The sequence below is a fragment of the Hyaloscypha bicolor genome (assembly GCF_002865645.1).
Source record: "Hyaloscypha bicolor E unplaced genomic scaffold K444scaffold_183, whole genome shotgun sequence".
In the NCBI taxonomy this organism is placed as follows: Eukaryota; Fungi; Ascomycota; class Leotiomycetes; order Helotiales; family Hyaloscyphaceae; genus Hyaloscypha; species Hyaloscypha bicolor.
This window is the reverse complement of record NW_020194685.1, coordinates 1,090,405-1,117,956: the sequence shown is the minus strand read 5'-3', so window position 1 is coordinate 1,117,956 and position 27,552 is coordinate 1,090,405. Positions and strand designations below refer to the sequence as shown.

Here is a 27,552-nt window from a genome sequence, read left to right as displayed (position 1 = left end):
AATCATACAACGAGTGACGCGTGGGATCTCTCTCTCTTTGGCTCTCTGCTCCTCACCGCCAGGCGAGCTGGAGCCTCTGATGGGCCCGTGCGATGAGCGAGTTCGGCGTCGGCTGTTTTGTCGCGCCTCCAGGGGGGAGGGTTTGGCCTCGACGGCATCTCGACATGCCATGCTATGCCATCCCAGGCCACAAATATCAGATGCTGTAATAGGTAATAGGTAAAAGGTAATAGTAGTAGTAATACTTGACTCAAAACCGCCCACTGTAGCCCAGCTCCAGCAACGCAGAAAGATATTTGGCTTGTTTCTGCTTCCTATGTTCTATCCTGTTGAGCAAAGGCAATTTCTGCTCGCCGGCGATTGCTCCTCGGTGCTTCTCACCCCACCACCATCCAGGTCGCAGGTTGCAGGTCGCGCTTGTTCGCGGATAAAGGTCGTGCTTCGCTGCTTGCATCCACCCATCCATCCACCCAATGGGCGCGCTCAATTGCTATCTCTGGACCGCCCTTGCTGCAGATCTCGACTTGAGCCTACGCAGGAGAAGTACAGAGTACAGACAAACAGCCAGCTCAAGCTACAGGCAGCCCAGCCCAGGGCAGGGCAGGGCAGGGCAGTCCATGCCAGTCCACAATTTTTTTTCTTGGGCCCGAATATTCACAAACTCGACGGAGCCAAGTTCTCTGCACATCAACACCGGCCGATTCACTGACCCCACTGCCATTTTTCCTATAACTCCCTCCTCTTTTCCCTCCACCCTCCTTCTCTGTCTGTTCTCCTCCTATACAGTCCCTACCGTCAACTCTTCTCTCCCCTACTGCTTGCTTTCGCGTAGGGTCTACCTCAGACCCTGCTGTTCCTCTCCTCTTACACACAATCAATAGAGAGAAGAGTCACGTTGGGCGCATTTCTCTGTCGACCACTTCTTTGCAACAGAGTTTGTTCCGCGACCGCCAAGCCGTAAGAGTCGGGCCAGGAAAGGAGACATGAGCCTAACCAGACAGAGATCGAGTCGAGACCCGGAGAAGTTCCCCACCGCGCAGTTGTTCTTGCTTGGTGGGTTACCCTATATCCCAGCTACACGTCACTACCCGATTGGTGGACCGTAAACATGTGAGCCATACTAAATGTTGATTATGTAGCCATTGTCCGTCTCGCAGAGCCTATCGCCCTCACCAGCATCTTTCCCTATGCCTGGCCACTTGTCAAGAAATTCCATGTTGGCGACGAGAACGATGCCTCATTCTACGCGGGGCTCCTCATCTCCGCGTTCGCGCTGGCCGAGTCATTGACGGGAATGTTCTGGGGTGGCCTGTCAGACAGAATTGGAAGAAAGCCTGTGCTGCTCGCAGGCTGTGCGGGAACCATGCTGAGTATGGTGATGGTGGGATTTGCCTCGAATATCTGGGTGGCGTTGGCTGGGAGAGCAATCGGAGGCTTTCTGAACGGAAATATTGGGGTCATCCAGACAATGGTGGCAGAGCTGGTCACCAAGCCAGAACACGAGCCCCGTGCCTACTCTGTGATGCCTTTCGTCTGGTCCATCGGTACGATTATCGGGCCCTGCATTGGTGGGACATTCGCAGATCCAGTGTCATCGTTTCCAGCCACCTTTTCTGCAGGTGGTCTCTTTGGACGCTTCCCCTATCTGCTGCCGAATCTGATCTGCGCAACTATGCTCGGGGTGAGCATCTTGGCCGGATGGCTCCTGTTGGATGAGACACACCCAGATATGCAACCCAATGTGCTCCTTCCAGACTCAACTTATGTTTCCGAGGAGACGCCTCTAGTACAAACCGCAGATGCCATCAAGAAGCCAGCTGTGGACCTCCGTTCTGAATCTTATGGCACGTTTGAAGGCAGTGACGATAGTGTTTGGAGACGTACAGTGGACAAAACGAAAGGCCCGAAGATCTTCACCAAGCGGGTTGTTGCATTGATCATTGCCTTAGGAATTTTCACTTACCACTCCATGACTTACGATCACCTGCTCCCTATCTTCCTTGAAGACGACCGCCGTGATCCAATGTCCTCCATCTCGGTGTTCGCGCAATCCGCATTTGGGATAAACCCCTTTTACTGCCCTGGCGGCTTGGGACTGAGTGTTCAGAGAGTCGGCATGATAATGAGTATCAACGGCATCATTGCCTTGTTTGTTCAAGCTGCTATATTCCCGCTTGCAGCAGAAAGGCTTGGGATCCACAGACTCTTCATCGTGGTATCTATTCTACATCCGATCGCCTACTTTATCGTGCCCTATCTGGTATTCCTACCAGAATCGTACGTCACGCTTGGAATCTATTCCTGTCTCGCAATCCGAAACGTGCTGTCGATTCTTGCATATCCAGTGCTCTTGATCTTGATCAAAGAGGCGACCCCCTCTCCTTGCGTTTTGGGGAAGATCAACGGTCTGGCTGCTTCTGCAGGAGCTGCCTGCAGGACCGTCGCGCCACCCGTCTCTGGATATCTCTACACACTTGGCGCAAGGATGGATTTTACTGGTCTCGCATGGTATGGAAGCACATTCGTGGCGTGCATTGGAGCAGTTCAATGTTTTTCAATCAAGAGACAGAGGAATGAAATGGATTTCGGGGATGGGAGCAAAGAACTTGTGCACACTGTATTACTGACTGAGGCCGATGACGAAGACTGAGTTCGGCTGCTACTCGAAGAAAGTGTCGACTTATCATCTGGGAGACTGAAATAGAAGGATTTGGGTGGTAGACTTGGGCATTAGGCGGCGTTTTGAGGGCGTTTTGAGGGCGTTTTAGCGAGGGTGTAAGTTATCTTGTCACTTGCACTTAGTACGATTGCGTTCTATAATTTGTATTTTCGGGGATCAAAGGCCAGAAAGGCCGATCATTCTAGAGACGGGGGAAAGTGTGCGCAATGAATAAATGAGTCAACTACTTACAGAAATCTCCTCATCCTGTTCAGCAATTCTAGAGCGTAGCAAGGCCGTACAGTAGTCGAATTGACCTCTCCCCGCGAGCAAGGGCTGGAGTACTGCGATCAACCCAAGATGTTTCAAAATCACATCATTCGAACACTGTTAGGAAGAGGTGATAAAAGCCAGAAATTGGGAAATATTATTAAGACAATCACTACCAAACCACATAGGATGCTATCACAAACCCCTAGCCCCCTTTGTCCCAAGTCAATGAATATCAATATATTACTTCAGCATGCCAACCCAAAGAGATAAACCACCAACCTCAATGGCATGGCCCTGGCCTGCAGGTTCTCATGCCCATTGCAAAGGTCAGCCAAGTCCGCAAATCTTAACTCAAACCTCAGTTCGAAGTACCTTCCACCCCGCCGCAGCCATTCTCGATTCCGCCAAACAACTCACGAGCAGTGAGAATCGATAGACCGATACGTCTCGGCCATGAATGTCCCCTCATGCCCCCTCGGAATTGCACCATCCCCGCCATCACTCGGCACCTCATTCTCTTTCCCACCTCCCACAGCCCGCTTCAGAGCCTCCCTCCTCTGCTCCTGCACCTCTTCCATATTCTCCAGGTTATCCAAGATTTCCGCCCCGCTGGTCGACTTCCGCCCGTTCAGATGCGGATGCAGGATCTCTCTTCCTCCCCCTGCCTCAGTAGCTTGCATAAGTCGAGAAGCAAGCTGGCCAACTTGCTGTATGCGTTCTGTAATGGTCGGTGCTACATTTCCCTCCATGATGTCGTAGGTACGCTTAAGTGATGGGTCCGGCGCAGGCATCTGGTTGTTGCCCTTGGCATAGTTAGTTCTTCTCACCAGGGCATCTTGGTTGATGGCCCAGCGGGAAACCTCTCCACACGCAGTTTCTTCGTCTCGGGATCTGAGGACTCGTTGTTCCCACGTGTCCCTTGAGCCCCAGGTGGGGAGTTTGTTCTTGCTGAAAAATGCCATTAAGTCCGCTTTAGTCCACTTAGTCACGTCATCTTCATTCAGAATTTGGTAACCTCCAACCGTTTGCACAAACTTCGCCGCATCTCGAACCGAAAGCGCTGCCCATGCTCCTTCAAAGTCCATACCAATCCAATTCCGAACCCGCTGCATGCGATCCTGAATGTCTCCGCTAGTGTTGAGGCCGTGAGTCCTGCAAAACCACATCAGATCCTCGTTCACCCAATCGCTGTCAGGAGAAGCAAATTCTTTGACCTGAACCACTTCGCTTGGCGGGTTTCTGAAGCGCTCCTGAAGTCGATGAAAGGAATACTGTTTGATCCTTTGAATCAAGCCCTGTTCCTTGTAATTAGACCGATCGAGTCTGCTCTTTTGCCAGGTCTCGTCATCCTCGTAGCCCAACCCAAACCTTATACCTCGAGCCTTGCAGTATTTGAAGGCCTGTTCATGTGTCATCCTCGAGATTTTGTGGTCAACTTTGCTGTGTAAGATGGTGGTGAGGTCGTTTGGGTCGTAACCTTCGCCGTTGAATCTTTCTCCTTTCTCAGGGTCGTTGGGGCTGTTCATATATTTCTTGGAGTGGCTTATGGGGGGTCGAGCCAAAACCCGCTCGGGGCGGTATCTCACAGTCAAGAGAACATTTGCTGACCCTCCTTGATATCCGGGTAAATCTGGACTTATGAATCCGTCGTCCATCTCCCTCGGCGGAAGATCTGCCAGCCGCAGCGAATTGAGGTTGCGTCCCAAATATAACTTGGCTGAAGGTCCAACGCCAAATTCTCCGTCTTCGTCCTCGTCCGCAACGTCTAAGAGGTTTATCCTGGGATTGGGATCGCCATTCCATAAAGTTGGACGAGAGTGCGGGTATTGTATCCGGAGTTGGGCTTGCTCCCATTGAATTTCGTCAGGTGTTACCATAGGTCTGCTCCCCACTCTTCTGTCGTTGAACTTAGTCTTCCACGATGCACTTTCGAGCCTTGTCCACTTCCACTGAGGAAGCATGGCTGTGGCGGGCTGTGGCTCAACGGATCCTGTCGCCGGTTTCAGCCTTCTCTTTGCCTCTTTCGAAAATCTGCTGGCGTCTGGAACTCCAAGACTGTCCCAAAACGTAGTCGATAAAATCTCCTCCAGATACGGAACTCCAATAGAGTAAGCGGTTTCATAAAGTGGTTGCTCATCAATTGTGAATTGCTTGAACCAAGCAAGAGGAGCTTGGAAGTCCCATGGGTAATCAATGCTTCCTATTACACACGGCATGGGGTTGTATCCACTGAAAATCCAACCAACGCAGGAAAGACCGAGGTCCGCCCAGCAGTCCCTTTCTACCCATGGTTCATATCCCTGGGTGGGATCATAGTCCAAAGACCTAAAATCTTGTTGAAATACAAGATGGCTAACTTCGTGGGTCATTGTTATAGCAGCCAAGAAGATCGCCCGTAAATGGGCTTCACTCCCTGGAGTAAGCTGCCTCAGGGCCATCACATACTCGCCCATAATTCCGATTGTTAGGGGTCGGCGCGTATAACCCTGACTCTTGAGTCGGGTGTCCGATGTCATCGTTTCTTCGGGCAGTATCTCTGCCCAAGGACGTGGAGCATCAAAGACGGTCCTAGTGATACCTTGCCACGACAAGGTCTGATACATCTCATAATTCACCTGCCAGAAGACAATCTCAGAGACAGCGTTGAGCTCCGCCCTCGTTTCCTCCAATTTCCTTGGCGAAACGTTGTCCGTTCTCAAGTGAACCGTATAACCCGAACAGCTGCCATCGGCATTCCTCGTCTTCGGTGCAAGGACCTGGTGTAGTTGATCTGAGGGAAGAAAGTTGGATAGATACGTTATGCTTATTTCAATGAGGTGGGAAGCAAGTCGCATACTGGGGACAAGCGCTTCATACTCTTCCTTGGTTACTTGCCAACGTCCGGGAAGAAATATTCTGTGTAAATTGTTCTTGAGATCAGGTATCCGTACTGTTCCAACATCTTTGCCATATCAGCATGTAGCGCATCGTTGGGGGCGCTAACAAGTACTTACTTAGTGCTTTAGCCAAAATCAGCTCCTCTATATCCCACGCCTTTGGATGCATTTTGAATTCGATAATTGATGCCAATGATTCTTTGAATAGCGAAAACCATCAGCTCCAATAATTTAGTTGTAGCAGAAGACCAAAAACCCGCGGAAACGCTCGACCATTGTTGCGAGGACATACTTCCTTGCATTCCAGAGATTGAAATCAGTCTGCGGAATGTAGATACGGCCAGTAACGAACCATTCCGTGATAGGTATTTAAGGAATGTCTACATGGAAAGGATGGAGGTTTCAAGTCGAAGAGCAATAAAAGGCAACGCTATCCGAGTCTGCCATTGTCAACCCACCCTGCCTACTGCATGATCTATTCTGCATCCTCTGGCTGCTTAGCCCGGAACACAGGGTGCGGTGTTCTTGCACGAGATGTGATTTAATTCCTCCGCAACTATGAGTGGACGGCTAGCCGCTGATCGGAGGTCGTGTCTTCTCGCCTTAGCAACGACCCTTCGACGGTTATGTTGAAGGGATGATGCTATTAGTCTGTACTTCCAGATGCGAACGAAGGCAAACCCCGATAAAAATAGAACAAACCACGCCCCCGTTGGCGATGCTGGCGACGATCAAGTGAAGCACTTGTTCCCCACAACCAGGATAGGGGGTCGACTCTCGTTCTCGATTCCGCCAGAAGTGATTGATTGCCTGGCCTTCGCAGCAGCCGAACTCGCCTTGTCAAGCGACGGCTGTTGATTCGAGTGTGCTTGCCAGGAGCATGCTGCACCCGACATGCTTGAATGTGCTCCAATGTGCTCCTGCGGCCAAGTATTCGAGTCGGTGAGAGAGGGGATTAATAATTGGGAGGGAGAAGCGACATGGGCCAGCACTTGCCGTGTCCCCGGGGTTCCGTTTGGTGCCTTCATTTTGGGCTGGTGGGTGGGCTGGCACGGCAATTTGTGCCGAATAGTCATATGCAAAAACTCCCTGTTTTAGCGAATTTTTGACAAAACCATATAGTTTTAAAAAGTACACTTTAACTTTTACTAAAACCACAAATTTCTTAATAAAAAGTAAATATTAAGATTTGCACTACTTTAAGGAATCTAAGTATATACTTTTTATAAGATTCTAGGTAAGTTCTCAATTAATTTTATAAGATCTAAGGAAAAGAATTTTAGTATTTCTTATTCTTGTTTAAAATTTTATTCTTGCAAAGCTCGAATGACTAGTAAAAAGCACACGAAAATTATATATTATTACCTTTAATTTTATATTCTTACTATAGAATTTTTTCTCTTTAAGTACTTTATTAGAACTAATAGCCCTTTATTAAAATATATTATTAATTTTAAAAAAGCTTTTAAGCTCTTCTTTTAAGATACCTTTCTAAGTGAATTTTTGGCCCTTTTCTTGCCAAATTTACTCTGGCAAGCCTTATATAGACGAAATTTAGGCAAGAACAAGAAATACCAAAATTTCTTTACTTTTAATTCTTAAAATTACAATACTCCCTAAAAAAAACCCTTAGTTCAATGGTTATTTAAAATATTCAAAAGGCCTTTCTAAATATCTACTTTTTATTAAGAAATTTGTGGTTTTGGTAAAAGTCAATTTCTACTCTTAAAAAAGTATGCTTTTGCCAAAAAAATCGCTAAAACAGGGAGTTTTTGCATATGACTGTGCTGGAATGAAGATACCGTACAGTAGATTTTCTCTGCGCAAAAGGGACTCGGACGTTGCACAGAGTAGTGGTAGTGCGAGTGCACAACCCGCCTCCCTCCTTTCAACACAGCTAGCGTTACTGTTTTATGTTTTCTTGTTGTTCCGTCTTCCCTATCCTTCTTTTTCATTTCGTTTCGTTTTCTCTCTTTCTCCCATTCTCTCAACTATCGCACAATCTGCAGTCCCGAATTCCCCTTGTGTCACTTTTACTGTCTCCGGCGCTGAAAGCCTTCCTTTGGGCCCCCATATTTTCTTGCTAGAACCCAATTACTCAGAGAACATGATTTCCGACGACGATGTCGAAAAGGCCAGAGATCTGGACCCCACCACTGCCACGGCATCACCGGCCGACCGTGAGAAGGTCGAACCTGGGAAAGCACTCGAAGGTACTTATGGTGAACCAGATTCGGATCACGAGGAGGTAGAGGTAATGGACAAGGGCCATTTAGACGATGTAGCAAGACAACTCGTCAGTTCCAACTCCCCGCAAGAAACCCCTTGGCTTATTCTGTCAGGCTGTGGCATCTATCAGGGCTGGCTCCCGGAGAGACGAGAATGATATCCAAAGAGTAATTTCCAAATCAAGCTCGAAGAGTAAACTATCGAGGATAGCCACCAACCTCACCCCCAAAAGCAAGAAACCACGACTTGCCCCGGAGCCTTTACCTTTGTCCGATTTAGACAATGGAATTGTGGGGTGGGAATCCCAAACCGATGAATCCATGCCTCTCAATTTCCCTGAGACTAAGAAATGGCTTTTGATATCATTGCTCTCAAGCATCACGTTTATCTCTCCTCTGGCTTCTTCTATGTTTGCTCCTGCCGTATCCTTCATGGACGCCGCATTTCACAACGACTCTCTCCTCTTGAGCTCCCTAGCCGTGTCGATCTTTGTGCTGGGCTTTGTTTGTGGCCCTCTTCTGCTGGCCCCATTGTCCGAGATATATGGCCGCAGATTCGTCCTAACTGGCGCAAATGTCTTTTTCTGCGTGTGGCAAATCGGGGCTGCATTATCTCCCAATCTCTCCGCGCTGATAGTCTTTCGATTCTTGGCTGGAATTGGGGGATCCGGATGTTTGACAATCGGTGGCGGCGTGATTGCAGACCTCTTTCATCCTGATCGTCGTGGTCTTGCCTCCTCAGTCTACAGCTTCGGGCCTTTGTTTGGTCCAGGTGAGCCTTGTTCCCATAAGATTAGGTTGTCTTCCTCTGTGAGCTGAGAGCCCGAGAGCTCCACGGGAGCGGGCATGCGCAATTGTCTTCCTTGGCTTCTCAGCTCCTGACCCTGACCCTCCAAAACACTCTGCGAAAATTCCGTACTAACTCGATGCCAGTCGTTGGTCCAATCTGTGGTGGCTTTATTTCCCAACGAATTGGCTGGAGATGTAGGTATTGGGGAGAAACCCTTTCCTGGTTCTGGCTGTCTTGTAATTCTTTCCCCAGACAGCTCCAGAAACCTTTTGTGTTGAGCAAATGCTAACCCACCCGCTACCCAGGGGTATTTTGGGTCCTCCTGATCTCTGGTACCTGTGTTACCATTGGAATCGAGCTTCTGAACAGAGAGACCAACCCAAGAGTTTTAATCCGTCGAAAAGTACGGCGGCTCCAAAGAGAACTCAACCGCCCAGAGCTGCGTAGTTGCTATGACACAGATACTCAGCAACATACCCCAGCTCAAATTCTCCTCAATGGGATTGTCCGGCCGCTCAAGATGCTGTTCTTCTCCCCAATTATATTCCTCCTCAGTTTGTACATGTCAGTCGCTTATGGCCTTCTATATTTGCTCTTCACGACTATCACTCAAGTATTTATTGAAACTTATGGCTGGGACCCTGATATATGTGGTTTGGCCTACATTGGTCTTGGAATTGGCTTTCTCTGCGGTCTCGTTCTTGTTGCAAGACTGTCCGATGCTACCGTGGTCAGAATGACGAAAGCAAACGATGGTAAGTTCCACAGCATCATTTCCTACCTTGATGTTGTGCGAGCTGTCTCTATAGATATGTATCGAGAGCACCCTCGTCGCAATTCACCATATCTACTCCAAAATCCACCCTTCAGTGTGTTACTGACCTGTGAAATTGGGGTTTAGGCGTATTCGAGCCCGAGATGCGTCTTCCTGCTTGCATTTTCTTTGCCTGCTGGCTTCCGGTGACATTCTTCTGGTACGGCTGGTCTGCTGACGAGGGCGTTCACGTAAGTTCTCCTCATTTCCCTAAATCTGTGCCATGATATTAATCAAATTCTAGTGGATCGTTCCCGTGATAGGTCTTGTTCCATTTGGCTTCGGCATGATGGGTATCTTCATCCCCATACAAACGTATACCATCGATTCCTTCCCTGCATTTGCTGCCTCTGGCATCGCGGCTCTCACAGTCTCGCGTTCCCTCTTTGGCGCTTTCCTTCCGCTGGCTGGGCCGTCAATGTACCAAGCCCTTGGTCTTGGTTGGGGAAACTCTGTATTGGGTTTCATCGCAATAGCGCTGATTCCTGCACCTTTAATGATTTATAAGTTTGGTGGCAGGATTAGGAAGAACCACCCTGTCAAGTTATGAGGCATTTCTTCCGTGATATCACTTGGCTGCGTGGCAATTTAGGCGTTTCCTCCTTCATAATAGCAGCGAGGAGCATTTACTGTAATTGATCATGATTATGTCAAAGAGCAGATCCTACGTTATACTGCTATGATTAGAGATGAAATAAAGTAGGTGCAATCATAAGTATCCGTTTATGAATTGTCGTCAAGTCTTGACATTTGAGCTCGAGATCCAGGATCGAGAGCGACAGGGACGAGCCTAAGTCATTTTCCCACTTAAGTCTAGAGGCTGTCGCAACAAGGGCAGACACTGCTTTCATCGATGTACTCGATGACAGCTCCTTCCACCAACCGTGGGCCATCTGCGTGTGGTGTCAACTGGATTGAGTCCACCAATTCATAAGATTCGGGGCGACGGTCGATTTGAGGCTTCTAGCATGGGCTCCGTGAACTCCCAAGCATGAAAAACTTCTAATTCATCTAATTCTCTTATTACACGATCATCCCTCAAACCTTCCCTACCAGCCAAATCTCCCCCTCAACAGCAGCACCACTCGTTACGTACGTTCTATCTGCGCTATCCATCACAATCGAAACTGGCCTGAAACACTCAATCTGACTGCAGTTCGTGATATTTTGGTTCCACCAGATATCTGTGTATGCGTTCACGCTGTCTGCGGGAGCTACAAGTTCATAATTTCCAGTGCTGGTCTTCGTGAATGGTATTTGAACCAACTTGATCCCGTTGACGGGGGCCGGTCGTAAGAGCCGTGGAAAGTAACACACATGCTCTTGTATGCGGAGTCGAATTTGCAGTCCAGAGGCGCGCTGTAGGCATGGAACGACAATCATGCCGGTGTCGATTTTGTACAGTTTGCACCGGTGTACATGTCGTCGGGTGCGAGTACAATTTGATCACCGACAGAAAATGTCTTGTCTGTGAAAGGGCTTGGATTTCAAACCGTGTAGCAAGTCGGGATACCCGTACCGAATTGCATTTGGCGCTGTAATATCTCCGAAGTAGTGAAGAGCATCCGCTGGGTTATCTATGTGGACGTCATTATCTATGCCATTTATCGTACGTTTGATATCGTCAGAGCTGTTTTCTACTCCCCATAACCTGTTGTGTTGTTAGCACATACATGTTAGGGTTTGAGCAGTGTTAACAACATATTGTTTGGGTCGAAAGTGAGTCCAACCTCATTCCGAAGTCCGTATGCCAGAGTGTTTCCACCTGTTACATAATCATGGCCACCGGTTGGGACAGCGTTCATGTCGAATACCTTGATATTGGACCGGGCGATGTTGATATTCCCAGAGGTAAAGTCAAAGTTGTCGTTTGAGCCATGAGACACAATCAACAGATTTGGATGATTCAGTGATATGATGAGACTTCGCGTAAGATGATCACCATTGTACATACCAGTAACGACGACTGTCTTGGTCACTCCCACAGCTATCGCTTGGGGGTCGTAAGTCCATTTCCATACGGTTGACATCGAGCTGGCGTACAAAGTCGTGCCGGTCAAATAAATCCCGCGGCTGAGGTTGTTCTGTTTAATAAGTGTTTTGCTGGACGCAATGCATCTCGAGGCATCTAAGATATGAGCCGTGATGCTTTTGCCGCTCTCAGCGACAAGAAAGTTGCCAGCCGTGTCCAAGATTAACCTGCGAGCTGAGAGCATGCCGCCCTTGACGTTGACGGCAGCCCATCCGCTGGCCACTTCAGCAGGATATTGTGCTGCGGGGACTCCAGCACAAGCAGTTGGCATGGAACGCCGCTCAAGGGCCCTCTGTTGCGTATTTTTGTCCGTACGAACAAGCAATTCAATGGGGACGGCGCGAGTGGCGGTTGCTGTGGGTCTTGCGAGAGAGCGAGTTGATGCTGCACGGCGAGTTGTGGGGCCGGGGCGTCTGTTGAGCTCGTAGTAGAAGGAAGCAGATTACTAGCTACTTAAGTGTCGAAAAGCGGGCTGCGGGCATATTCCATATTGTGCTCATAATTGTTGACATGGCCGTGTTCTTCAAACGTCGATGTGTTACTTCTTGGTGTCTTTGGCGCAGTCGAAGACATTGTCCGGGAAAATCGCGAAGTTCCAGTGGGACTTATGGTAGTCCGGTTCCCGTCAGCATTTATCCAAGATGTGCATCTACGATATCGAGCCATAACGGTCCCTGCAAAAATTACTGAATCAGTATCCTGCAATCCTTAGAGCACAAACAGCATGGGAAATGCTAAAAGGGAGCTCACCGTGGGTTTTATTTGTCCCAGTCCCTTTAAAATATGTGTATTCGGTCCCAGCGTACGGTTGAGGATAGGCATTGGTGCTGCTTTTGGTTAACCATTGCACCGAATGTCAAGCTCAAGGAGTCTCTCACCATGCCCAGCGAGGGGAAACTAATTCTTTACCAGCACCGCTACCGCTCGACCAGCCAACAGATAGCGGATTACCCAGCATATTGCCCCCCCAGGTAAACCCAGACCAGCCTATGCTGATAGGAGCAACGATCTGAAGGATAGCATATGTAGGCACCGTTTTGTCGGCCACATTGGGAAGGGCGACACAGTAGGCAACGCCTCGCTCGTTTGTATACGAGGCATAGCAAATCGAAGTTACAACATCGCAGAATGGCACATTTTGCGGGGATTGAGAGCAAGCTGGACTTGACTAATGTGGGCTCGATGAAAAGAATGAGAATCATACCAATTCCAGCCGGGGCAGTAATATCGCAGAAGAGACGAAGGACATCCGCTGCAGTTGTGGCTCACTTAGGCACGGCTAGATTAGGAGCTCGAGCTATAGCTACTTTCTCAGCGGAGCAGATGTCCAGGACTTTATTACTTTACACCTCGCCATTTGCATGGATGATGGCGGGAAGGAAAAGGCCTTTCATCATCTTCATCTGTCTTATCTGCCGAAACTATAGATCCTGATGAAAGGGAACATGGGAGTATAGTAAAACTAGAGCCAGGCACCATTTCACCAGCCGCACCCTATAATTGCCTGAAAAATTTCAGGACGACGAATGGGGACGAAACACTTGGAGCAGTGAACAATAGGTTGACAGGAAAAGAGCTAGCATCAATGTGAGTCTAACATACAGAGGGGAACGCGTGCTCTAATCATATGGACCGCAACCAACTTCGCGCCCAGCCCGAGAGGAACGCCGCTCGGTTCCCTTGTTCGGGCCAAGGAACCATCTGTCCCGATGGAAGGCTGTTTCGTGTCTGGTCTAAAGCGAGGTACGAGGAAATAGGCAAATATGGAGAGAACGAGTGAGGGAAGGACCAGACGGCACCACTTGAACGCAGCCAAGCCCGAGAATCATACGGCCCCACGGCCGAGTCGTGGCGTTACAATGGAGTTAAAGGCATTTAGGGGGGCCTTTCAAGACCATTTTCGGATGCCCAACGCTGTGCATGCCCCGATGCGGGTCTGCGTGATGAGAAAGTATAGAGAACCCGACAAGCCGGACGCAGGTGTCATTAGCCATGAGCCGAATCGTAAGACAGAAGGGCGATGGGGATTAATCCTGCTGACAATGGCACTGGCTACTGAAAGCTCGTGAGTCCGCAACGTCAGCAACTTGATTGCATGATGTTTGGATAAAAGTATTCCATTCTTCCCTCGTTGTTCGTCGTTCCACACGTGGGCTCATCGTCAGGTCGTGTCCGGCACATATCAGCTGCTGCGGAGGTATCCTGCGGTTTGTCTGAAGATCTGAAGAAAGGTGATCATGTTGTCTGTCTGCCCGGTTATCGGGGCCGGGGAGTTTGGCTGGTCTGTGGTTGTCATCGGAGAGGAGAGTTGCTGTGCTGAGGCCGAAGTTGAAAGTTGACCGTGAATTTTCAGAGGAGAAGGGAGTCGTCGCTGTCTACTAACCTACTTACAGTACCCAGGACAGGTATGCCGCTGGGTGGCACGTGCCCAATGACAACTCGAATTTGAACATGACCAGGCCTTTGGCCACACGGAACCAATGCCAATGAATACCAATCCAACCGACCTCTTCAACGACCCCGGCTTCGTACCTTTTCCTTGACTCCAACATACATATCGTCTTCCTGTCAATGCATATGAATAAAGTCCAAATAAGTCCGGACTCCGGCTTCAAACACAGGACTAGCCGTTTCCATCAGCAAAATACCAATCTTTAGGCCACGTACCGTTAATCCCGAGTCGTCCGTCTGACAGCCAGCCAGCCAGCCAGCCAGCCAACATGTCCCAAATCGACATCACGCCCGCCAAAACGGAGGATTTCATTCAGCTTGGCCGACTTAATTACCACGGCTTTAGCGCTACTCCTATCAATTTACTGATGTTCGGAAATCAGAACGAGGAGGAGCAAATCGCTCATACCCAACAATACCTGAGAAAGTGTCTCGTGGACGCCAGCTGCAAGCTAACCAAAGCTGTGGTGGACGGGCAGATTGTCGGATTTGCTCAATGGCACTACTTCGTAGAACCCATGCCCGTTGAGGACGACTTACCGTCAAATTGGGGCGAGGGAGCAACCGGACCTTTGTGTGATGCTTCCTTTGGGTCCATGGAGAAGGCAAGAAAAGGGACAATGGGTGGGAGAGCGTTGTGCTGGTAAGCATTTCTGTTTCGATTGCACTTATCCTTCCGCATCCGCTAACTCCTTCCGGTCTTCCAGTCCCGGCAATTTTAGTCACGGCTCCAGAATTTCAAGGCCGAGGTGTGGGCAGGCTCCTCTGCAATGAAGGGTTGCAAATCGCTGATCGAGAAAAATTGTCTGCGTGGCTGGAAGCGTCCGCCAGAGGGCGCAGGCTTTATCAAAAGCTGGGTTTCGAGAATGTTGAGAATATTCTCATAGATTTGGGCAAGTAATAAGGCGGCGAGGGTGTGAACACGACCGTTTGTATGGTGCGGAACGTTGGAGAAAGGTAGGTAGATACGATGCGGCACCGAGATACGTGTAGATACGTCTAGATTGTAGATGCACTTGTGGAAAAATCAGATTAGATCTATGGCAGGACCGCGACGACTCAACACCTCCTCGTGATGCGGACTGGTAACCTGTAGCAATCGGTCCACCGATTGCTCTATCTCTTTGGAGAAGTACAGGGCTAGGATTGAGTCCCGAACTAGTGACAATGATCGAATCTCCTCCTCCTTCACCGCCGCCACCGCTCCGACTCGAATCGACTCCTCCCCTCGACTCGAGATATAGTATCTCCTCTATTATTTAATATCAATATACAAGATTCGCCCGCCCGTCTCTAATTAACTGAGACTTTATAAGAAATCGGTACCTTATTCCGCTCGCTAATAAAGGAAGTCCGACCCTTTATATACTAATAATATATACCCTTAACCGGGGTTAAGAAGATATTAGGGATATATTTAACGGGCATTTTTATACTTGGATTTATTTATATTATTAAGAGGTTTAGGCTATAGAGGCATATTAAGGCTTAGAGATTATATAAGAATTATTTACGGATAATAAGAAGACTTTAGTAGAATAATTTTCGTCCCTTTTCCTTTAAGCATTAGCGTCTATGGCCGGAGTCCGTCCCTGAACGTTAAATTAACTTATCCTGGAGGAGCAATAACCGGATCGAGATCCAGAAGGGGAGTTTTCGGGCTTTCTCCCGAGGCGGATGGCCTGGAGGTCCAAAAGGTGGTCGTGCTGGGTTAGTCTGGGGCTGTAGACAAGGCTTTCTTGGTTTAGACTGTCCCTTTCGTGTATATCTCCCCAGGCTAAATAATGATAAACAACCTAAAGCTCGATTAGATCTATGGCAGAATACCGCAGACGTTCTGCGGTCCAGCGGTTCCTGGCGACGAGCCAGTCAGGGGCTCGCTTCTGCGCGCTCTCCAGTAGGACTAGCGCCGGCTATTCCATTTCTCTTCTCCCGAAGGCCACGTTAAAAGAAAGACGGTGCACTTCACAGCCTCGTTTCAAGCCTCGCTTCGTCATGCTCACTTCAACCTTCAACCGACTTCACACTATTACTCTCTGGAACCCCCATTCTAATTCCAATTCCAATTCCAATCTTAATTCCAATCCTAATTCCCACCCGCACCTCCATCTAGCAGACTCACCGCTACTGCCACCGCAATGGTGGTCCGGGATTCGCCAATGAACGCATCAACTCCTTCAGCTCTTTCTTTCACCGAGACCCTCAGTCTCCTGTCTCTTTTCCTTGCGTCGTTCGGCATCATCGCCAACACCTTCCGTGGCGATGGCGAACCTCTCATCGTTTCTCTTGCACTCAGCGGAATTGCATTTGCGGCGACGTATGCCATGATTCGGTGGCTTGGGCCAACATTTATGAAGGCAGGGCTGAAGGGGAAGGACATGTCAAAAGTGCACAAAAAAGAGATCCCTGAAACCATGGGCGCTGTTTGCGCCGTTGTCTATCTTCTCATAATCATTGTTTTTATACCTTTCCCCTTTTACAAGGATATTGTGGCGGCTACTTCTGGAGGAGGAAACCGAGATGTTGTCATTGAGCTTGAGCACGTACAGACAGGTCGATTTTTACACAGATTCCCACATAGCAAGGCAAGTCTCCCACGGATTCAACATTACTTACATCTGGGGAACGTTATAGCGCGAGTGCAAAAGTTTCCTGGCCACTTTACTTCTGACAATCTTGGGGCTTTGAGCTGATAGAAACCAGCTAGCATCATACCTCTCTGCCATCCTTTCCCTACAATCCGTATCTATCCTCGGGATCGGCGATGATCTCTTTGATATTCGGTGGCGACACAAGTTTTTCATACCCGGGATTGCCAGCATACCTATCCTCATTGTCTACTTTGTAGACTTTGGGGTAACTCAGATTGTCATCCCCATACCACTACGGCCATATCTTGGAGGGCTTTTCGACCTAGGATTTCTCTACTACGTTTACATGGCTGCAGTGGCAATATTCTGTCCGAACAGCATTAACATTCTTGCTGGCATCAACGGCATTGAAGTATCCCAATCATTGGTGATTGCATTCCTCCTCGTTCTCAACGATTGCTTCTACCTGTTGGCACCGTATCCCCACCCAGCAACGGATTCACATCTTTTCTCCTTGTACATGCTACTTCCTTTCATTGGCGTTTCACTGGCCCTCTGGTGGCACAATTGGTATCCTTCTAGGGTCTTTGTGGGAGATACATACTGCTACTTTGCTGGGATGGTATTTGCGGTCGTTGGTATTCTCGGACATTTCTCTAAAACGCTCCTCCTCCTATTCATCCCGCAAATATTCAACTTCGTATACTCAGCGCCGCAACTGTTCCGCCTAATACCCTGTCCACGCCATCGCCTGCCTCGCTTCAACGCCAGAACAGGCTTGATGGAGCCTTCAGTGACAGAATGGCAGTATCCGCCTAAGCCAATTGTTGCTGTATTTTTGAAGCTGCTGCACCGTTTGCACCTCTTACGGGTAACGACGAATCACGGCGGACAGATCACTGAGAGTACGAACTTTACCATCCTGAATCTGTGGTTAGTGTGGTTTGGGCCCAGGAGAGAGGATAGACTGGCCATCGAGCTCTTGGTGATGCAGACATTCTGTGGACTATTTGGACTGTTTGTGAGGCACAACTTTGCCCTCTGGATATTTGAGTCAGATAATTGGTCTGTAAAATCATCACAATGATTTATTTACATGTGCGAATCATGGCAGAATCAAGCGTAGTTCAAGTTCCTTACAAGAAAATTTCGCAACAGACGTCGAGACCATGATGTCATCATAGCTTGCTCGAAAAGCAAGCTTGCATCTCATGGACAATTACTTCTTCGTTTTTGATAATTTTTGATAATTTTTGAAATGCCATTGAGGCTTTCATACTACTGGTACAACCCAAGGTATTGCTCTCCCCCGAGAGATCAACGTGCTGTCCAGCAAAGGATCAGACAAAGTGAGCCGGCCGCCTCCGTTACGCCTGTCCCAAACCCCTTTTGAATTCATGGGTAGCCACCCGCCGAAAACGCTCAAAGCCCATAAAAGAAAGAAAACTCGTGCCAATAGCAAAACGCCTTGCACAAATCTATGTATGTTACAACGTGCCATTAGATTTTCCTGATGGCATGTCATGCTTCACAGCAGTATCAGCCGCCAAACCTAACGAGTCTGCCGATTTCTCAACCACAGGGGAATCAATGATTGCAGAGCCTTGCAAGGTCCCCAGCGCCTTAGCCTCCTCCACTGTCGATAACGAAGATGTTACAGTGGGGCTGGTCCCAGATGACGCCTTGTTCGTACCAAACGTGTCCGACTTCTTCATCCGCGCAGCTTTGTAATCGCTTAAGCTCAGCTTCTTGGTCGTTTTGACGGGGCTCGGATGTTGACTAGCACCATTGACCATGGGCAATGCGAACACGGCTGTAGGATGCACGGTCCCAAGTGGTGACTGTGCAAGGGATCCAGATGCAGAGGATGGGGTTGCGGGGCCGGACATGGGTCCAGACATGTTCGGAGTGGAAAAAATGGGTGCTGGAGGCATCTGTACTCGCAAACCTGGCGATTTCTGACCAGAGGGAGGTTGTGAACCAACAAGTGCAGTATTTAGTTGGCCAGGCCAAGGTGGCGGAGGTGGCTTTATCGTGGTACTTACAGCGATAGCAGGAGCATCGATCATGGCCGTGTCAACGGAGGTAGGTGGGACGTCTACTGACGGTGTCGAGGATGAAATACTTGAATTGCGAGCCTTTGCATCCGTTGGGGATTCCATATGATACCGGTCTTCGTGGGTCGATGCATCCAAGTCCATCGAGGCCGTCGGAGATGCTCGCACATTCTGTTCTTCCCCGTCATTTGATACAAGTGTTTGCTGGCATGTCTGTGCCTCTGATTGAGCTTGTAGCTTATGCCGATTCTTGAGGAGCCGCTTCGACAAAGGCACCATCGAACGTCTTTGTTTTGGTTTGGGATCGTTCCACCACGCATTCTCAACCTCTTCCGTCTGTGTTGCGGCGTCAGTGTAAATGCTCTTCGGCGCCACAGATGTTTGCCTAGATCGAATTGTCGCTGATCCGTTGCGGGATGCTTGATTGTCAGGAGAAGGCAATGCTGCAGTCGGCGATAGTGCGCTGAAGGGTGATCCAGACTGCCGTCTCAACGTGCTCGCATCCACATACTGCCGTGATCGATTGCCATTCGAATTTGACGGTGTGGGCTGCGAGATCGACATGCGGGGAGCAACAGACCGTTGTCTTGGTTTCGGGGTCGGCTGTGGAGTGTTCACCGGTACATTCGCCGTCGAACTATCGGATGGTCGTTTCTTCTTGCGTGGCGGTTGGCCCTGGTCCATCTTTCGGAACGACTCTTCAAGCATTGCCAACTTTCTCTTCTCCCGATCTGAAGGCTCCGTGAGAATGCCATTCGTTTCGCCAGCTCCTTGGGAAGGCGTTAGATCCCGACTGTGAGGCTTGCTCCGCGCAGAATCCGACACGGATCTGCCATCATCATCGTCATATTGTTCTTGCTGTCCTTCGCTGGCAGCTCGGCTGTTGGTCGCATGGCCCGTACTCGTGGGAGAAACATGGTTCTGCTTGGGCTTGCGACCCTTTTTTGACCTCACTCCGTTCGATTGAGTATGCGATCTTCCGTGGTAGCTTCGATGGAACCGTGCAAACGCGCAGTCATTGCCGAGATCACATGCGCAGCCGCCATGGTCAGAGAGAACCATCTCAATCGTTGAAGTGAGTTGTTCGTATTCTTCATCGTTGATGCCCGCCCCATCAAACGGCGCACCGTCATCATCACTCAGATGCAGCAGGTGTAGGAATCTGGATCGATATTGACCTGGAAATCGAAAGTCCCATGGAATCGTGATTTGTTCGTTGGCAGCTAGTGGTCGTTCGCTGGTCAACCAGAAGTGGTACTCATTTCCAAGAGCGATGAATGTCTCCAAGTTTGTGTTCGGACGGCAGCTACGTCGCACGTAGCGGCAAATGGAGCCCTCTTGTCTGGTGTCGATAAATAGCGGAAGTCGAGGGTGAAAGAAAACGAAAGGACGAGGGTGAGCAGATGCTTTCCAACAATTCTCGGTGGCATCGCAGTAATCCTTCTGGAACCCGATCAGGCCATTGAGCTCCCCAATACGACCGGCTTGAGGCAGATTGGTAGGAGTGATCAACTGTCGCCATCGAAGCGTTCTGTCATTGTTCGTATTTTCCTTGCGTTCAACTCGTAGCTCGGGCCACTTCAACTGATCCGTAGGGACTTTGAGATATTGAAATACGTCTTCCTTGTCCACACCTACGTCTCCTTGAAGCTTACCTGGATCCTGTAGCCAAAGCGCTAATGCATTGGTGACGAGCAAGCTTGCGAAGGAATTTGACGATGAAAGTCGACTCGGGTGGTCTTGATCGTAGAGGGTCAGGAAGATCTCGGAGTAGGTGTGGATTTGGAAATTGATTGGTAGATCCGGCGGTGTATGGGCAGGACTGGGTGGGTGTGCGTGGTTATGCGGACGGGCATTGAACGGCGGGCTTCGTTTTAATTGCGAGCTGACAGACTGGTTCGATCGGTGGCCCTTTGCCTTCTTCGTATGCGGGTGGTGTTCTTGAGGGCTGCCACCTTTATGACCGTCGTGATCGTGGTAGCCATTTACTTGAAGGTCGGATGGCTTCGACTTTTTCTTGTGGCTCTTCGAAGGTGGCCGCTTAGTTTTCTTGTCGCCTGTGTCGTTGATTGCTTTGTTCTGCCTCTGGTGCCGCTGTCGTTCGGTCGCAAGGCGCCGGTCTAGAGATCGTGGTTTGCAGTCAGCGCAGGAATGATCGAACTCTTCTCTGGAAGCATCATCCACCCGGCCAGGATAGAAACACTCGATATGCTGCCACGTATCGCACGTCTCGCAATAAATTGTGTTCCCATCGTCGTCCGAGAAGTCGCAGATACACTTGATGGTGTAAGGTTCTTCGTCTGCGGACTCGATGACCGGAAGCGCATCATTCGCAGAAATCGAATTGAAAGCGGCCTGGAGAGGAGTCGCGATCTGCGTTGTGATCGATAGAGGCCTTTCTGTCATAATCTAGAAAGAGCCTCTTGGTGGCTGTACGAGTGAGAGGGTGCGTTCACTGATTTTTTTGCCGGAGTCGCATGACGAAGGAAACAGCGACTCGATCGAAAACGGTGTCGCAGAGCGAGAACAATCGAGATCGATGAAAGCTGTCATCAGTTGTTGGAAAAGACTGTAGAACGTTTGGGTCCTCGATCGTCGCCAGCGGACCCAGAGGCAGGGCACGTCCGGGAGCAGCCAACGACTTGCCGTCACTTTCGCAGTCCGGATATGGTAGTAGGAAGCGAAGATATGGCCCTGAATTGCCGTAGCAGATGGTCAATGAAGTCGTAGAGGCGGGTGAAGGCTTTTCAGATTGGGTGGAGGCGAAGGCGCTGCTGAGGGTGACTCGAGGGGCTGTCAACAGGTAAGGAGAGTTGTCGCAACGCGTCGTTGAGGGTCTCGAAGGATCGATTCGGCGATGGCACTGGTGTTAGAATGTAGCCTCACGTTGTCCTTCGAGGAGAGGAAGAGGATGCTGCATGAAAGTTGCAGAGGCAGAGGGGAATTGGGGAGAGAGTGCTGAGCGAGTAGCCAAGCGACAGCAGAAGTGCTGCCGCTTTTAACAAGCTACTAACGCTAGACCCGCCCATGCCTGTCCTGTGCCTGTGCAGATTGGCAGCACGACGCACCCCGAAGCCGCGAGGTAATTTGATTTTGGAGTGAAGACTTTAATCTGTTGACATGCTCCAGATTCTGCCTCGAGTTCGACACTTGCCAGTCAGGCAGCGGGCGAAGAAGCGATGCTCCAGCGTCGTGATCGCGACGATGGCGATGATGCATGGGCGAGGTCGTGGGGGGGGGTCGCGAACATGACGAACGAAGTCTAAAAGCGCGAGGAAGGGTTGAATCCGGCTGGGAGCCTGGGAGGCCGGCCACAGCGGTTGCTGATTGGGCGGCCAGCCAACAGCGCGCAATTAGCGTGGCCAAGGAAGTGCGAATGGTCGGCGTTGGTCGCACGCTGGGCTTGCCTCGCCAAAAGGCGCTGCTGCCTGGCGTCGATGCGGGCGAGGATTCGGCGTATCAGCACTGCGCGTAAAAATAAGAGCAAGGCAAGGCAAGGAAGGCCGGGCATGGTATGGCATTTGAACCTGGCATCCCGATCGCGATAGCGATATTGAACGCAGTGGCTGTGGCTGTGCCTGAGCTTGAGGGGAGCTAGGAGCTGGTGGAGTGAGTGCGCGAGCGTGTGAGCGCGTGAGCGAGTGGCTTGGGGAGAAGACTTATGGTGTAACATTTGCAGACTGGAAACCGGAAACCGGAAACTGGAAACTCGACAGGGAAATCCAATGGCTGTTGGAAGTGAAGAAGTGAAGTGATCACTGACTACGGACGGTCTTGTCCAATGTGAGAGGACTTGCATGTACTGTAAGGTTAAATGAGAGGAGAAGGCCCCTGCACTTTTGAGCCTCTTTTCACCTCTGCGTCTTCGAACCAGTCACCACCCTCAATGGTCACAGCTGACAACTTCACCATGCTTCCTCCTTCGCACCCCTATTACCCCGAGGGTGTTCTTCTGTCAGAAGAGTTCATCGGAAATACCTGGAGCGTGCCAACACTCATCCTGACCTTTGCAACTGGGTGTGCTCTGCTACTCTTCGTGACTTTTGTGGCCGTTCGACATGCAAATCCAGCATTGAAGCCCCCGGATCAGTGGAAAGTCCTCTGGTTTGTCCTGAGTGCGCTCCCCAAGTCTGCCAGGTGACCCGGCCTAACAACATCTTAGCTGGCTCTATTCACGTCTTCTTCGAGGGTTACTTTGTTTACAACCATTCTCGAATGCCAAGCATGCAAGACTTCTTTGGCCAACTATGGAAAGAGTATGCATTGAGCGATTCGAGGTACATGTCATCCGACAGTTTAGTCCTCTGTACAGAGAGCTTGACAGTGGTGAGGACTTTGATCTCACCCTATTTAACCTTACTTTCACCCACTAACATAAAGACAGCTTACCTGGGGCCCTCTGTCTCTATTGACAGCTGTACTGATTACAAGGCAGTCACAGTTCCGCCATCCCGTCCAAGCTCTGGTATCGACCGGCCACTTTTACGGGAACCTCATCTATTATTCAACCTGCTTGTATGAAGGTTTCGCTCTCGGAAAGCGTTACTATCGCCCGGAGCCGTACTATTTCTGGTGGTATTTCGTCTTGATGAATACTTTCTGGCTTGTCATTGTGAGTTCTCACTTTCTCGAGCTATTACCCCCCTCAACATATCTTGCGAGTTGTCTGCCCCCAATGAATACGCATCCATCTCCTTGCCTGCAATACTGACCGGAAGATCTTGGGTATAGCCCGCTAGTAAGTGTGCTCTCAGGATCATCAGATCTCTACTGACAAGAAGAAGTCTGTTTGAGCAACAGCATTTCAGCCTCGGCCAATGCATTTGCTGTGGCTGACAAAGTTAACGATGGACCTGAAAAGAAGAGGACGTAATCGTCGAGAATTTGATGGAATGTTGTTGCCCAGTCACTAGATTGAGTAGAATAACCTCTTCCAGGGGGTCTCCATGGGAAGCTGCCCATCATTGTACTGGATCTCCAAGGTGCAAGTAGTATCCTCAGGAATGAGGGGGGCAAATAGCCATGTACCTCCGTACCAGAATCAGGTTTGCGTAGACAAACGGTTAAGATAAATTGATGCCCCAACAAAATGCTCAATCGGGGCAGGCCAATTCGTTTTCACATCTAAATGCCCAATACTCTTGCTGTACTTTGTAAACTTGCAACAGTTTCATCGAAGGTTACTCCACTTGAGCATCTGACCTCTTCGTTTAACGAAGCCACCAACCAGCACGGCCTAGGCTGCCAGCACTAATCGTCTATCTCCAGATTCCTGCGCCTCCTCCGCCTCTCCATCAACAACAACTCCACCACTCCCCAAAAGTGGCCAGATAACGATGAAGTTCTCACTCAGCCTGATCACACTGCTCTTGAGCTCCCTTGTTGCCTCGGAAGGCTTATCGTTCTCTTTCGGTGGACAAAAACCCCTCGGTGACGGGAAGCCTGTTCCCGGCGACAACCCGCTTTCATACTGCAAAGCAGAGCATGGTGATGATATTCTGGTTCTCGATCACGTCAACTTGACCCCAAACCCTCCGCAAGCGTATGCATAAATACTTGCGCAATATCCTGCTATTGCACTGGCTAACTTGCTTCCAGTGGTAAGACGCTCACCATCGAGGCGGTTGGGACGTTGCTGGAAGATATCGAGGAGGAGGCCAAGGTCATCTTACAAGTCAAATATGGATTGATCAGACTCGTCAACACTGAAGCAGATCTCTGCCAACAAGTCTCCAATGTTGATTTAGAGTGCCCAATCAAGAAGGGAAAGGTTACGATCACAAAGGACGTCGAGCTGCCAAAGGAGATTCCTCCTGTGAGTCCCCGCTTCCTCGAATTGAAAAATCAGCTGCTGACCCAGTGACGAGGGAACCTACACCGTCTTTGCTGATGCCTACACTAAAGATAAGAGGAAGATCGTCTGCTTGGAAGCAACCGTGACATTCGGAGGCAGCTCGAGGCTTGATTTGTAGAAGGGCCTTGGGATATTGTCCAGGACATGCGGGTCCGTATGGGGGACATCATTGTGCGATGATTCCTTTCCTTGCATTACTGGCTATGTTGCAGGTGTCTTTGGCAACGGAGTCTCTTTCCTAAGGATATGCTTTGTAACTATGGTGTGGTTCTATCATCTGAATGCATTGGACTTCTAAATCATATCACTATAGTATGACCAATAAGGCTCGTATCAGAAGATTCAATGCTGGGCGGGCAATTTTGAACTCCTGATACAACTTCTACCATGGTTCATTTACGAGGGACTGGAGCATTATCTCCCATTTCACGAACATAATTTGATCCTTTGAGCGGCGGCTTTGCGAGAGGTTTGAATCCGAGTTTAAAAAGTTGTATTGCTGCCAAACGCCATTGCCTATCTTCTAAAAGCGTCTAGCATAGCCATGCCACGATCAGTGCAATAATAAAGACAGGCACTGTTCCATCTACTCGCCAAAAAGTCTTCGCACTCTCCTCAACACACTATCCTTCTCGGGGTCGTACGGATGATCCTTGCTTGGAATTTCGAGTAGAGCTGGGAAAGCAGTGGTATATGTATCGACCCGGTGGCGTATTCTCTCAGCAATCTATGCAGTGGTTAGCTCCAATGCTCGTGATGGCAGCAGGCAGACCCACATGTTGGTTGATCAACAAGATTCCAATATCCTTTCTCTCGGTTGTGAACCTTTCAAAAGCTTCTTCGATAGCCGCATTATCCGTCTTGCTGTCAACGACAAGGAAGTTTTTCTGCGAGTCCGGGGGTTGCGTGACATGCTGCCTTCCCATCAGCTTCGATGTTTGCCCAAGGACTGGGAGATTTCTTACACCAATCCCAGCTAGAAGCAGACCAGTAACTGAGTCCTGAGAGGGACATTAGCACGACGTCTGGCGTTCGAGGGGTGAACAGAGCTTACTTCATCTCCGATGACAGCAAGAAATTGCCTATCCTTGTAGGCAGAGGTTGGTGCTGCCATTCTCGGCTTATTTCTTCAGCAGTGTAGCTGGATGGCCTTCAGATGAGCTTCATGAGGAGGACGAGTTGGGAGCTTCACTGGGGCGGCACCCCACTATTTTAGCGCTACCACAGTATCTTACCCCTGTACTTGGCAATAAAGCTGTACGGAGCGTACACAGCTCGCGAAATCCTAACCTCAACCCTTGTAAACAAAACCGCACCGAGTCTCAAAAACACAACACCAAGCCGATAATGTGAAAAGAATCAACGGTCGCGCTCACGATGCCGAGACTCATACGAAGGAAGCCGCTGGTCGAGCGAATAAAAGACTACCTTAACCCGGGAGATTTCTTGCTGTGGCTGTCTGAAGAGATCGAAACGCGGGATTGGGACTCCAAACAATTTGCAACACCCTTCGCCCTTGGATTGCATATTGTTTTTCTCATATCGAGGGCAAATTGTGGTACTTCTGGCAGGAGTGGAGGAGATGATGTGTTTGGAGATGATTACTCGGGGACGGGTTGGTTCAGCTACATGGTAAGACATCTTTCAACTATGTTGCTGTTCAACATGCTTATATATTGCAGGCAACAGTGACCGTTCACCTCTTGACCTACTTTTCCATTGGAAACGCGGTGTATACTTTCACTCGAAGGCGGCATTACCGGTTGTTTGAGAGCTCCATCGATGCCCCACAGTCCACTCCTTCCGCACACCGGGTTCGTGTCGATTCTTCTCCAGTCGCCTCTTCGCCGCTGAGATTTCTTACAAGCATTCTTGGAGATACAAGTGCCGAATCTAGAGCGCATCCTGATCCTACTCGAGACGTGTGGGAGCTTGCGGTTTGGGACCCTATCCCAATTTGCTTGCGGTTGTTCTGCTTCTTTAGCCCGGGTCATGTTCTTGTCTACTGGCTTTTTCTGCCAACCTTGGCCTCGGATCCTCGGCCCAGCGTTACAGTCTTTACTGCCATAATCCTGGAAATCTTACTGTCGTCGCAGTTATTTCTCCTCCAGTCAGCCTTTTCGCAGCAAGAGAAGGATTCTTCCATCATTCACAAGGAGGTCATGAACGAATATGATATCAAATATGTTCACCCTCGACTGAACCCGCTTGTTCGTGATGTAGGCACTCAATTTTCAGGTCCGGGTTCTGAGACCAGACCGGAACAGGGCGAGGTAGATACTTACACTCCGACGGTAATTCTCAAACGAGGATTCCGCCCCAATCCTAATCCAAATTACGCAAAACACCTTGATCCTGACAACACTGGCGCCGTACCACGACGGTCATTTTCTCCGACGCCATCTTTCACGCCAGCAGCATACACCTCACGAGAACCAACTCCTTTCACGGGTGTAACACCACGACCTCCTCTCCGGCAGCCTCAATTTCGACAGAGTTTGTCCGGGGTCGTTTCTTCAGGTACCAGCACGAGTGATGGCGGCAGTCTCGGCATATATAGCCATGCTAATTCCCCTCTCAAAAAAGCAACCAGCATGTATGATATTCAAGGAAATGGACGACGTGAAACGCCAAGGAATTCAGTCGAGATGGCACGCCGGGAAATTCAAGAAGAGAGGGAACGAAGCAAGAGTCCAGCCAAGAGGCAGAGCGATGTAGCAAGACCAGTTCCAGCCTTTGGCAGGGCAATTTTTTCGGAGGCCGAGTATGAAAGAAGAACCAGTGCTCCAAACGCACTTGGATTGAAGCAACGACCTGGAAATTATGAAAGCCCTTATAAGAGAGCGCCCCCGAGATTTTGAATTCATGGATCCGCAATGATTGGGAGCAAATGACACTAAACTTGAATTCTGGGCGGTTTGCACCAC

The 27,552-nt window shown here is 49.6% G+C and overlaps 12 protein-coding genes across 12 annotated transcripts; 8 read left to right on the top strand and 4 right to left on the bottom strand.

Annotated features, from left to right (window-relative positions):
* The first annotated feature begins 599 nt into the window (after positions 1–599).
* On the top strand, positions 600–3,014 carry K444DRAFT_603400 (MFS general substrate transporter). The gene is made up of 2 exons (XM_024878770.1): positions 600–1,053; positions 1,140–3,014. Exons 1-2 carry the CDS (start codon positions 984–986, stop codon positions 2,648–2,650), a joined length of 1,581 nt encoding a protein of 526 aa, XP_024727155.1. The 5' UTR covers positions 600–983; the 3' UTR covers positions 2,651–3,014.
* Positions 3,015–3,068: 54 nt separating this feature from the next.
* On the bottom strand, positions 3,069–6,422 carry K444DRAFT_670017 (uncharacterized protein). Its single transcript, XM_024887580.1, has 2 exons — positions 5,926–6,422; positions 3,069–5,873 (listed from the first exon to the last, which is right to left on the bottom strand). Exons 1-2 carry the CDS (start codon positions 5,975–5,977, stop codon positions 3,346–3,348), a joined length of 2,580 nt encoding a protein of 859 aa, XP_024727154.1. The 5' UTR covers positions 5,978–6,422; the 3' UTR covers positions 3,069–3,345.
* A 1,246-nt stretch (positions 6,423–7,668) lies between these two features.
* Positions 7,669–10,361, top strand: K444DRAFT_621617 (MFS general substrate transporter). The gene is made up of 6 exons (XM_024881940.1): positions 7,669–8,104; positions 8,151–8,808; positions 8,970–9,020; positions 9,132–9,581; positions 9,728–9,831; positions 9,885–10,361. Exons 1-6 carry the CDS (start codon positions 7,916–7,918, stop codon positions 10,188–10,190), a joined length of 1,758 nt encoding a protein of 585 aa, XP_024727153.1. The 5' UTR covers positions 7,669–7,915; the 3' UTR covers positions 10,191–10,361.
* A 461-nt stretch (positions 10,362–10,822) lies between these two features.
* On the bottom strand, positions 10,823–12,034 carry K444DRAFT_263218 (uncharacterized protein). Its single transcript, XM_024871424.1, has 2 exons — positions 11,342–12,034; positions 10,823–11,291 (listed from the first exon to the last, which is right to left on the bottom strand). The coding sequence occupies exons 1-2, from the start codon at positions 11,941–11,943 to the stop codon at positions 11,087–11,089; spliced, it is 807 nt and encodes a 268-aa protein (XP_024727152.1). The 5' UTR covers positions 11,944–12,034; the 3' UTR covers positions 10,823–11,086.
* A 2,358-nt stretch (positions 12,035–14,392) lies between these two features.
* On the top strand, positions 14,393–14,770 carry K444DRAFT_637640 (uncharacterized protein; the record flags this gene model as incomplete). Its single annotated transcript, XM_024884153.1, has 1 exon — positions 14,393–14,770. One exon carries the CDS (start codon positions 14,393–14,395, stop codon positions 14,768–14,770), a length of 378 nt encoding a protein of 125 aa, XP_024727151.1.
* Positions 14,771–14,838: 68 nt separating this feature from the next.
* Positions 14,839–15,024, top strand: K444DRAFT_546531 (uncharacterized protein; the record flags this gene model as incomplete). The annotated part of the gene is made up of 1 exon (XM_024876231.1): positions 14,839–15,024. A coding segment is annotated over one exon (186 nt), but the record flags the coding sequence as incomplete, so codon positions are not given.
* Positions 15,025–16,282: 1,258 nt separating this feature from the next.
* On the top strand, positions 16,283–17,801 carry K444DRAFT_648227 (UDP-N-acetylglucosamine-dolichyl-phosphate N-acetylglucosaminephosphate transferase; the record flags this gene model as incomplete). The annotated part of the gene is made up of 2 exons (XM_024885442.1): positions 16,283–16,708; positions 16,827–17,801. The coding sequence occupies 2 exons, from the start codon at positions 16,283–16,285 to the stop codon at positions 17,799–17,801; spliced, it is 1,401 nt and encodes a 466-aa protein (XP_024727149.1).
* Positions 17,802–18,429: 628 nt separating this feature from the next.
* On the bottom strand, positions 18,430–21,177 carry K444DRAFT_514673 (uncharacterized protein; the record flags this gene model as incomplete). Its single annotated transcript, XM_024873547.1, has 1 exon — positions 18,430–21,177. A coding segment is annotated over one exon (2,748 nt), but the record flags the coding sequence as incomplete, so codon positions are not given.
* Positions 21,178–22,372: 1,195 nt separating this feature from the next.
* K444DRAFT_621612 (Emopamil-binding protein) lies at positions 22,373–23,854 on the top strand. Its single transcript, XM_024881939.1, has 5 exons — positions 22,373–22,886; positions 22,934–23,097; positions 23,156–23,383; positions 23,503–23,509; positions 23,556–23,854. The coding sequence occupies exons 1-5, from the start codon at positions 22,658–22,660 to the stop codon at positions 23,642–23,644; spliced, it is 717 nt and encodes a 238-aa protein (XP_024727147.1). The 5' UTR covers positions 22,373–22,657; the 3' UTR covers positions 23,645–23,854.
* A 137-nt stretch (positions 23,855–23,991) lies between these two features.
* On the top strand, positions 23,992–25,136 carry K444DRAFT_621609 (uncharacterized protein). The gene is made up of 3 exons (XM_024881938.1): positions 23,992–24,313; positions 24,370–24,586; positions 24,639–25,136. Exons 1-3 carry the CDS (start codon positions 24,108–24,110, stop codon positions 24,741–24,743), a joined length of 528 nt encoding a protein of 175 aa, XP_024727146.1. The 5' UTR covers positions 23,992–24,107; the 3' UTR covers positions 24,744–25,136.
* A 75-nt stretch (positions 25,137–25,211) lies between these two features.
* Positions 25,212–25,739, bottom strand: K444DRAFT_546951 (V-type proton ATPase subunit F; the record flags this gene model as incomplete). Its single annotated transcript, XM_024876267.1, has 4 exons — positions 25,212–25,352; positions 25,402–25,539; positions 25,591–25,626; positions 25,680–25,739. 4 exons carry the CDS (start codon positions 25,737–25,739, stop codon positions 25,212–25,214), a joined length of 375 nt encoding a protein of 124 aa, XP_024727145.1.
* A 263-nt stretch (positions 25,740–26,002) lies between these two features.
* On the top strand, positions 26,003–27,486 carry K444DRAFT_547063 (uncharacterized protein; the record flags this gene model as incomplete). The annotated part of the gene is made up of 2 exons (XM_024876277.1): positions 26,003–26,257; positions 26,308–27,486. 2 exons carry the CDS (start codon positions 26,003–26,005, stop codon positions 27,484–27,486), a joined length of 1,434 nt encoding a protein of 477 aa, XP_024727144.1.
* Positions 27,487–27,552: the final 66 nt, after the last annotated feature.